The sequence below is a fragment of the Prosopis cineraria genome, unplaced genomic scaffold, assembly GCF_029017545.1.
Source record: "Prosopis cineraria cultivar Desert tree isolate PC_DT_omini unplaced genomic scaffold, ASM2901754v1 PC7, whole genome shotgun sequence".
Taxonomy (NCBI): domain Eukaryota; kingdom Viridiplantae; phylum Streptophyta; class Magnoliopsida; order Fabales; family Fabaceae; genus Prosopis; species Prosopis cineraria.
This window is the reverse complement of record NW_026555338.1, coordinates 20,140,325-20,151,519: the sequence shown is the minus strand read 5'-3', so window position 1 is coordinate 20,151,519 and position 11,195 is coordinate 20,140,325. Positions and strand designations below refer to the sequence as shown.

At 30.8% G+C, this 11,195-nt stretch overlaps 1 protein-coding gene and 1 long non-coding RNA gene across 2 annotated transcripts; one reads left to right on the top strand and one right to left on the bottom strand.

Annotated features, from left to right (window-relative positions):
• Positions 1-357: 357 nt before the first annotated feature.
• LOC129316563 (uncharacterized) lies at positions 358-3,646 on the bottom strand. Its single transcript, XM_054960981.1, has 3 exons — positions 3,624-3,646; positions 817-949; positions 358-696 (listed from the first exon to the last, which is right to left on the bottom strand). The coding sequence occupies exons 1-3, from the start codon at positions 3,644-3,646 to the stop codon at positions 457-459; spliced, it is 396 nt and encodes a 131-aa protein (XP_054816956.1). The 3' UTR covers positions 358-456.
• Positions 3,647-6,681: 3,035 nt separating this feature from the next.
• Positions 6,682-9,648, top strand: LOC129316834 (uncharacterized). The gene is made up of 4 exons (XR_008594807.1): positions 6,682-6,792; positions 6,889-6,970; positions 7,248-7,410; positions 9,280-9,648. It is a non-coding gene; the product is annotated as an uncharacterized LOC129316834 (long non-coding RNA).
• The last annotated feature ends 1,547 nt before the right edge of the window (positions 9,649-11,195 follow it).

The following is an 11,195-nucleotide window of genomic DNA, read 5'->3' as shown; positions in this document are numbered from 1 at the left end:
TCTTCATTTGTGTTCCAAGTATACTTGAGTGAATTAAATTATTTGACAAAACTTAATTCATCCTTATACCTTCTTATAACCCATTCTTAATCATAAATTATAATAAATCATGTCAATTATTATTATGCTTCCTTCAAAGTTAATAAAGTGCCATATAAAAATCTTACGCAATCCCTACTCCTCATTTGATATTTTAAAATTTCAATCTTTAGCTAAAGCCTCTATGACAATTAAACATATTGAGGGCATTCATCAAAGTTCAGTTCACAGTAGGCATTTAAAAAATTTAACCAACTACCACATCAACTCTATCTTCAGTATTCAACTCATCACCAAGTTAAAATAGTAATACGCAGCACCAACCAAAATATAGCTTAATTTCCTCAAAATTATGACAGCAAACCTAAGGAGCAGGAACGTCGCACTCTACGGCCAGAGGAAGAAGAGAAAGGATGATCACTCTGCTTTTGAATCCAAAGGAGAAGAAGAAAGCATCAACATCTTACCCCAAATAGAAGTGCAGTAGTAACAGCCACTCCTCAGCTCATTGACTACACTGAACGATAAGAGATGAGTTCTACTCAGCTGCTTAACGGGAAGAAGAAGCAGAATATCAGACCGGAAAGAGGAAGGATTTGAGCTTTCTAGGCAAACGCACACGCAAGTCCAGCAGCTGAGGAGGAAGAAAAAGAAGGACTGGGCACGCACACACCCATAAACCTCTGTCAGTCACAAACAAAGCAGAAACAAAGAAGAGATTCAGTTATTCCACCTAACAGAGATGGACGAACAGCGACGAAAGAGACGGACACTTACCAGCGGCGAGTAGACGAGCAAAGCAATGAAGAGATTGAAGCCTATGCGATGGGAAATGAGAAGAAAGAAAACAGAGACAGAAGCGAACGCTCTGCACTCTGTTCTGCGACTTTTTGCAGTGTACAGATAAAATCTGAAATTGGTTTTAAATTTAGAGACAACTTTAATTTAAAAAAAAAATTCTATAACAAATAGATGGATTCAGAGATAGTTTATATCCATTACAAAATTGTCTCCAAATCCAACTCAAATTCTATCTTTATGCATTGAAAATATAATTTAATTTAAAAAAAACTTAGAAATAAGAGTTTAGAGATGAATAAATTCTATTTCTATACTAGTCATGTCAAAATCTGTCTCCAATACCAATTCCAAACCTTTTTAATTTTTTATTTAGAGACTAAATTTGAGATTTTTTTTTTTGATGAATTTGGAGACATAAACATAGTCATCTAATTTAGAAATAAAATTAGAGACGGTTGAAATAAATATGTGAATTAGGAACTAATTTTTGTTGTCATATACGTTTCTTATTCAAATTAAAGATGGATTTATGGACAACTTCTATTTTTTTTAGTTTTATATTTTTAGACTATTAATTGTTTGGACACATGTGTAAGGGATATTAAGATGCAAATTTTCAAAGGAATTGTAGAGAACGTTCAATCGTTATTTAGTGAGCTTCAACACTAATGTTGAACACAAGAAGTTCTAGCTCAATACGCATTCAAGATATTCAATAATTATATTAGGGATTTATGGAGTGCTCGAAGATGTTTAACATATCGTCTAACTCTCCCCCCTCTCCCTTATGCTTTTAGTCTAACATTCCCCATTTTCTAGATTCCTATTTATTATTCTTTAATTTAATTCTTTTTTTGACAAATTCTTTAATTGGATCCTTAACCATAAATGATTAAAGTTATATATAGTGGTTATTCATATTTTTCTTCAATATAACATTTAATAATTTTTTTTACTAAATCACAAAATTGTTACGCACAAAAAATATTTTATATCCAATTATTAATATAAGAAAATAAAAAATTCATATACTCCAAAACATATATGAAATTTAATATTAAGAAGAATTAATGAAAATCAATTTTTATTGAAATTACTATAAACAATATTTATATGGTTAGAATTAAATATTTTAATCTAAATACCAGTTTAAGAGATAATTCTAATAATTTTCATTTTTAACATAGAAAGGGGAAAAGAAAAATCATTTTAGGAGTAGAAAAAAATTGATTAATTAATTATTAATCTTGATTTTTTTGGAGAATATAAAATTCAAATTCAAACTTTTTTTTTAATTTGACGTTACATTATAAAATTGTAGATTCTTGTTGTTAACATATTATTTTATATAACTTTGGGATTGAATTTAAAATTTTCAAATAATTTAAATTTTAATTAATATATGTTAATCATATATGTAATATAATTTATTATATAATATATAATATTATGTATATAAAGTATACAATGTACTATCTGTTTAGTCTAAGATATAAATTTTGAGCCAAGCTCACATCAAGTTTCTGGCAGGAGAGAAGTTACTTAGCTTGCAAGAGAGAATAATGGATGCACTACTTCAAAAATAGGAGGAAAAGAAGGAAGTTCGGAGAAAAGGTTGGTAATGGCCCTATAAACATGAAATATGGAATTATGAGAAAAACCACCCTTTTGCTTATAAAAAGGGAAGCAAGACACACGTATCAGTCTCTGTTCACTGTCAAAACATTGCCACATTACGTGCACGGGTCATCACAAGTAGTAGAGTTTTTCAAAGATATTGTTCACATGAGGATGAAGTGAAAGAGAGTTAAAAATTACTATCAAGCCTTGGATTAGATTGGGCAAAATTAAGAACAAAGTTTGTGTAAAAGTAATGAGAATAAAGTAAAAAATGTTTTTAAACAAGTGATAATTGGTTGAAACTTTGAATTCAAGAAAATGGGAATTTATTAAGACCCAAAAAGTAAATTCCTCTCAACAAGATTTTTAATAAAAATAAATGTTGGTTTAATATTTTAAGTTACTTGAAAAAGCTTTCTCAAATCAAAATCAAGTCAACTTAATTTTGATGAAAATAAGTGCTAGCATTAAAATTCTCAATCTCTTGAAAAATAATTAATAAAAACAAATTTTAAGCATTAATTTTAACTTGACTATGAAGGGTTAGTAAAATATCTCTATTTTACTAACAAAACTATTTATTTATCTTTGTAAACGTCAAGTCCAACACTATTTTATTCAAGTTCTATATTTAAGTTAATTTTGGCATAGCCCAAATGAACACCAACAATCCAAATGGCAATCAAATGCTTAAAAGCATTAAGTAAAGGATAAAAGAAATACACACACACACACACATCATTACCTATTAAAAGAGAGGAGTAAGCAAGTCATAATCCATACAAAAGTTCAAAATAATCGTAGAACAATAAAACTAGCTACTCATGTCTAGAAAAGAGCAAGGAATATCCAAATACATATTCAACACCTATATCAAAAACAAAGAGATGAAAAGGGAAAAGAAACATAAAAACCAAAGGAAATCCACTTGAATCTCTTAAAATATTCAATCCTTGGATTAACATCTTTCAAGAATCCTGAACATTAGATAAACTTGAGCCCCAAGATCTCTAGAATTTGTGTGTGCGCGCTCATGCGTGTGTGCTTTTATGAAGGCTTGGAAATGAGCTTATAAAACCCTATTTTTTGCTTGAGCAATCAAAATGCATAGTAGTACTTTTGTGCCATCTACCACAGCTAACTACCCATGAGCCATGACATACAGCACATGCACCACAATGTACATGTAGGTTGAATTATTCCCCCTCTATGTCATGTGCTATGGTAGAATGTGTATGCATTATGGCACATGATGTAGAGGGACAATCTTATTTTTGGTACACTATTTGCTCCAATTATCACTCTCCATTATTTAGCATGCTTATCCATTAGAGGTCACATAAAACAACATAAACAAACATGAGAATTTTCAAAGACAAAATTAAGGCAAGATTTTAACAAAAAATTTCCAATAAATACTATCACCAAAGCTCAGTTCAACCAAAGCCCATTTTTCTATATTTGTGTACAAAATATTTACATTTGAACTAAAAAGTACATGGACATGTAGGAAAATATGTGGAAATGACATAAATTTCTATAGGTTAATAGTCTCTCTCCAATTTCTTCAACACATCAAGTGACAATTAGACATGGACACTTTCCTCGATAGTATTAAATGTAGCAATTAGTGTTCTGCATAAAGTCCCATCCAAAATCATTTTCAAGTCTGCGAGAAAATCATCACTATTAAAATATAGTTTTCATTCTCAATATTAAACTTGCATGGATAGTTTTAAGTATCAAGATTGCTCTTTCTATTTTCTTTGATGCCATCTGTTCTTTTATGGGCTTGTTTGATAGCATCCCACATTTCTTTTGTAGTGGTATAGTGAGTCACATACTAGCACTCTATTTGATTGATGCATAACCTATTGTAAGTTTTGCCTTGGTGTTAAAGTTGACTAGATGCTGGTCTTCATCATTCCATTCCTCTGGAATATACAAGAGCACTCCCATAGGCGTAACAAAATTTGAGAGGTATGAAGGCTTTCGGGAGCCTTTTTACTCAAAAGTGCTCCTCTAGCTTGTCCCGATAGGAGCGCTTCATGGCTAGAGTGCTCCTGTAGATACAGAAGCGCTCCTCCTAAAAGCGCTCCTATTTACCTCATTTATTAGTTTTTCTTTAAAAAAATTGATTTTGCTTTACATTGTTATCCATAATATGCAAAAGTTGAACGCCACAACAAAATGAAAAATACATTTCCATGAAAAAAAAAATACAATGTTCTAGTAAATTTTGTAGCTACAATCTCAATTAACTACTCTAACCGAAAAATCAGTAAAATTTTTTTTAATGTAATCTAATAATCTAAACATTATATTACAATCAAAAAAATTATTCATGTGAAAAAAAATTGCCTCCAACAATTACGTCAAGCTACAAAAAATAAGAGATATCATGTAGTATACGTGTAACATTTTAAATTCTATTTCAACCAATTATGACAAAACCCATATAAATCAAGGTTCTTTGCTGTTTCTTATACAACATGTAATATTAAAATTTTATTTTTTCTTTGATTCTTCAATTTTTTATATCATGTAATATTTAAATCTTTGGTTTTGTCATAAAATATTAAAATAATTACAAGCACATATCTAATCACAAAATATCTTTTTTTTCCACGAATTTTCCTATTGTTGCATATTTGTATCACATACATGGATCTTAATGTTTCTTATGAGTTTGATCATCCAAATGATAAGAATACACCGGTAACTAACAATTGACATAATTAATGGAGAAAAAGGCGGGCTGCATAATATAATAATAAACAAATTCATTGATATGTTGACTCGCGTCAACCAAATGTAGAACTGTGAAATATAGGTCCTCAAAAATAATCTTGTCAAGTTACCTGATAATACAAAGTAAAGAAAATTAAGACACATAAACTCTAAAGCTTTATGTGTCTAACAAAGTAACCGTTAAAGAGAACTTCATTGATAAAGGCAAAGAACACATACGCAAAGAGAGTGAAAGAATAATGTCAAAAATTCAAGATCACTGAAAATGTATAAACCAAATTCAAGAAAATAATTTGGCTACCAAGAAAATAATTTCTAAATGTCCCTCCCATGACTCAATATTGCACAGCAACTAAGAGGAGCATAAGTTTAAATGTATTATCCAAATTCAAGAAAATAATTTGGCCACCAAGAAACTGTGCCACGTGATTCAGATTTATGATTGCACTACTACAAAATAAGTTTACAGGAGTACTTTTTTTTAGCTTCAGGGAGCGCTTCAAAAGCGCTCCCATATCAAGAGCTCTAAAATATATGAGAGTGCTTTACAAAGCGCTCCTGTATGTTTTAGATATAGGAGCACTGTTAACAAGGCGGTCACAAAAAGTGCTCCCATATATGTAAATAAAAAAGCATAAAAATGGCCTACGGGAGCAGTCGTTATATGAGCGCTCCTGTAGAATTGACATACAGGAGTGCTCTTCTAAAGAGGGCTCCTATATGTCAATATATGGGAGCGCTCTTGTATATCAATATACAGGAGTGCTCTTGAAATGCGAGGACCTATATTTAAACTCACAACTTTCTTATTTTAAAGCATGATAAAAGTATTAGATAAAGCATGATAAAAGTGATGGTTAATTCACTACTAGAAAAAGTTAGATTAGCGAGGAAGTTTAGCGAGGACTTATGTATTCCTCTCTAAATAGTTATATTAGCGAGGAATTTTGTGAGGAAATTTAATTTCCTCTCTGAGAAAGTATTTAGCAAGGAACTTTAATGAGGGGTAACATATTCCTCTCTAATTTGCCTAATTAGCGAGGAAAATTAGCCAAAAATACTATAGCCCCTCTCTAAATATTTAAACAGCGAGGAAATTAGTGAGGGATGATTGTTCCTCTCTAAAAAGTTAATAACAAGATAAAAAATGATAATAATTAAAAAGGTTCTAACTTTGTATTTTTTTTTAAAAAAAAATGTACTTAATTTACCAAATTATTATTTTATACTATCTTAAAAATTAGTCAGTATATTATTTTATAATATTTTAAAAATATTTTCTAAAAATTTATAATACCTTTACCTTCTATATAATTGTTTTAAAAAATTATAATATCTTATATATAATTTTTTTTCTTTATAAGATCTCTTATATAAAAATATTTTTTTAAAAAATATATTCCATCTACAATTTTGTATCCCTCTAATTTTTTTCAGACCTAATTCTATTCCCTCCATTTTTTTTTTTCACATGGACCTAACCCTCTCATTTTCATCGTGCGCTCCCCGTCCCTCAGTCATCAAGCGCACACTCAAACCGCAGACATGAAGAGACGCAGGCACTCAAGTGAGGATGTGCAGGTGAGAACACCCAGTGTAAATCACTCCATTGTAGCTGATTTTTTTCTTTAATCTAACCTCATTATTAACTTCATCTCCCAAATCATCGAGGTGCAGCAGTGTTGGCACTGTGTTGCTATCGCTTTTCCAGTTGCCGTCACCGTTCCAATTGCTGAAGGGAGAACTTCTCTTTCACCAGGTTTTTATATGATTCAAACTATTGTGTGGCTTGTTTTGCTCTTCCTAAGTCTTGATGAATTGTTCTGTTCTTCTAATTGTTGCAAAGAGATTTAATGGTTGGTGTTAGTTTGGCTGTCGGCATTTCATTCCTATTCGCAAATCTCATAAGCTTGGTTTTGATGTTTTGAGTCTCTTTAAGCCTCTTGCTTTCCTTTATATGATTAATCTGATCAAAGGAACAAAATGTATCCATTGGAATGCTAATTTTGTGTCTCTACATTTTATGTCATGTGCAGCTCATGCTCAATCTTCTGCCCCTTACATATACTGCTTACTCGAATGAGGAACTTGCATTCTTAACTCAAGTTTTCTGTTTCTGTGGACCGTGGGTGAATTGAGTAAACCAGGGACTCTGAACCATACATTCTCACTCGTTTAGTTGCCACTTTGGCAATTGTGGTAAGCAACAGCATTTGACTATTACTAAATACACACTTAAATATGTTCTCTGTTTAATGTCTGATAGATTGAAACTCATTTATTTTGCCTTAATGCCGCCCTAGTTCCTACTCATCACCATAATAAATACTACTACAGGATGTGGATTCCCTCTCGTGGTGTTTGATACTTGAAAAAGGAAGATTTTGATACTTGAACATATTAATCTAGATGTCACAATTCTAATGAGACAAAAGTGGATGCATTTGCTTTATGATCAAATGGATTCTGAGTTATCATTTTCTTTCTTCTCTGTTTTTTAAATTTGTGTATAAGCTATTCTTCATGCTTCATGGTGGAATTAGTATCGAATCTGTGGTTCTAACTGGAAAAGTTGATGTGTCACGTTGACATGAGATCCATTCTGTCCTTTTAGTAATTTGCTTGTGAATTTTTTGCTTCAATAGAGAATTTAGATGAAATAACCTGATCAAAAAATTTGGTTTGTTATTATTTGAGGTAGATGGTAATAATTATTCTCTCTTCCAGTTAATTGATCAGACTTTTGGCACTTATTTTGTCCACTTACTAAGAATTCCTGATGTGCCAATCTAACTATTGTATCAGTGTTGTTTACTTATTTAGTTATTTTCAATATATAGTTGATAGATGCAACCTATACCATGTCATAAGTTCATGCCTTAAATTGTACATGATTTAGTAGTAGTTGTTGGTAAATTTTGTCTTGGGAAACTTAAATTTTTGCACCCCTAAACTTAGTCCTAATTGTCTATTTTTCTTTTTTTTTTTTGGAACATAGAGGAATGATGAATGATAGAAGTTGGATGTACAATAGACAAGATCAGAGTAGAAAGGGGTTAACTGAAAAATTCATAAGTGGCGTAGATGAGTTTATAGAGTTTAAAGAGGAAGATAGTGAAGAGGAGAATGATGAAATTGCTCAATATGATAGTGAGGATAATGATGATGATGAATCAAGTTGACTAAAATTTGCATGATGAGCTTTTATGCTATCTTGTGCTTTGGTTAGCAAAAAAATTGCATGATGAGCTTTTCTGTTTCAAGGGTTCAAATATATATATATATATATATATATTCATGGCCTACCACTGTTGTTTAGGCTTTTAGGATTCAGGAACTTTACCAATGGCCAGTAGCTTACATATGCACTTCCTTTTCTATTTGATAATGGGAAATGTATATCATAATATATTAGTGCATATACAACTTTTTAAGCAATTAGTTAATGACTGGAAACCTACAAAAACAGGTTTAACTAACTGATATGAAAAATGATAAGCATTAATCCGCTTATTTTTTCTGCTTTGAAAATGTCTTTGGTTGGGTTTATTGTTCCCCGAGTATGCTTATAGAGTTCAAGATAAGAAAAATATATATAAGATTTATAGATATATGAGTGATGAAAGCATGCGGGTGAATGATGAATAGGCACTAGTTAGCATGTTTAGCATATCAAGTGGAGCATTTATGATAGCAAAAGTTAATAAAGTTGAGTGTTAAATCTTGTACATGAAAATAATAATTAATAAATACATTGTTATATGTAAAAATAGGTATTAGTATTTTATATATGAAACTGCGATGTAGATTACGTAAACCATTAATTTATTGCAGCAGTTTTTCCAAAATCTCTGCTTCACATATTACTTGTATCATACAACCACAGATTCATTTCAGCATTTGGTGGGACTTTTGGGTACAAGAATGGTTATGGCTTATGAGAGACTTAGCAGTGATTTTCCCAAGAATCTTTAATGCTATATATGTACTAAGTATTTATCACACGTAGATAGGCATGGCTGGGTGGAACCCCACACCTTTGTCTGATGCTCCATTTTTATTTTATAGTTCCTTAATTCTTTATTGAGCAACATGGAGAATTTGAGAATGTTGCAAAGTTTGAAAATGAAAATGGAGGCCAAGATGTAAATGTTGATGATGGAAACTTCATTGAAGCTCAAGCTTCTCTCTCTCAAGATTAGGTGGCTCAAGCATGGTTGAAGGCAATTGGTTGGATGACGAAGACCAATAAAGTTTATGGACTTGAATTACATGCTGCTATGATATGTGTAAATCATGACAAGACTACTTGTAAGATTAATATTGTTCATCGTACTCCTCCACATCCTACACCAAATGTAGGAGATGTTGTTAACATATTGAACCATTATGTTGTGACTTTTTATATATGATTAATAGATTGAACCATTTATGTTATATTGTATACTTTATATTTCATTTTCTAATCAATTGCTTGATTGAACTTGATTTATTTATGATCAAAATTTTAATTCTTATAAAACAAATGTGCAATTGAGTGAGGAATTAGTTCCTCTCCAATTAAATTGATTTGCAAGGTATTAGCGAGGAATTAATTCCTCTTCAATTAAACCGATTTTGCGAGGAATTAGAGAGGAATTAATTCCTCTCCAATTAGCAAGGATAGAGTTCCTCGCTAAAAGACCTAGCTAAAAAAATAGGATTAGTGAGAAATTAGCAAGGAATTTTAGTTCCTCGCTAAATTTAGAGAGGCAATAAAGTCCTCACTATTTCCTCACTAATTAACAAGGAATAAAGTGCTCCTCGCTAAATATTAGCGACCCGCCATTTAGCTACACATTTAGCGAGGAAATTAAATTGATATTAGATAGGAATATAACTGGTTTAGCGAGGAATATGGTCCTTGCTAAATCTTGATTTTCTTGTAGTGATTTTTATTAAAAATTATAAAATAAGTATTAGACAAAGCAAGTGTTACATTTGTACCTAAAAAAAAGTACAAAAAGCAAGAGTCACATAAGTCCAAATTTCCAATTTTCTTCATTGCCTCACAACAACAACAATAGAGCAAATGAACAAAAATTATATTACAACAATAACGACGACGACAAGTCTTATCCCATTGAAAATTATATTAATAGAACTAAATTTAATTTGCTTTACACTAACAAATTTTAATAAATTTTGATATTATTTACATTAGAGAGTGACTTTAGATCATTTGATGGCCCTAAACAATTGTGTGTTGTTAGGGTTTTTGTAAATGAGAGAAGTTTTCTTTTAATAGAGATTTGAATATGTCAAGAATTTAAGAGCGCTCATTTTACAAAGCACTCCTAAAATTCAAAAATAAAAATTTTAAAAAATATATTTAAAAAATATTTTACATTTAGGAGCACTCTCAAAAAGAGCACTCTGAAATTAAATATCAAAAAATAAAAATAAATAAAACACACCATTAGAAGCACTTAATTAAATAAGCACTCCAGTAAGTTTCGCCTCTATTTTTAGTAGCACTTTTTTCATGAGTGCTCCCAAAGATATTTTTTGTAATGGTGTTGGAGACAAGGGTTTGTGTCTAAAGTCAATCTTGCCTCTGTTTTTTTTATTTAAATTCCATCAATTCTAGAATATTTTTGAAGAAGACTGAAAAGGACATAATGTGATTGAGATAGCTGTGCTAATGAATAAGCTAATATGTAAGTTCATAGAATTAAATTCATGTACACTTACTTCTAATATCCCTTGACATACAATCCCTAGGAATCAAGTTCCATACAATCCCTTAACTTTCCTTAAACAGTGATGTGTAATAGTGAACTAATGTCCCTAGGAAGCTGTTGCTATCACAATATATATATATATATATATATTTAAAGCTCATTGGCACTTTCAAAGATAGCATACTGCGACCATTCCCGAGAAACATATACAAGGTATAGACTTTTTTTTTTTTTTGATACATTGAAAATTTTTGAATATTA

Excerpts from the sequence above, each read along its gene's own strand:
- LOC129316563 (XM_054960981.1), bottom strand. The coding sequence starts at position 3,646 with ATGTACATTGTGGTGCATGTGCT. Across the intron at positions 950-3,623 it reads TACATTGTGGTGCATGTGCT|ATTTTATCTGTACACTGCAA; the intron begins GTATGTCATGGC and ends AACCAATTTCAG. Across the intron at positions 697-816 it reads TGCTCGTCTACTCGCCGCTG|TCCTTCTTTTTCTTCCTCCT; the intron begins GTAAGTGTCCGT and ends GTGCGTGCCCAG.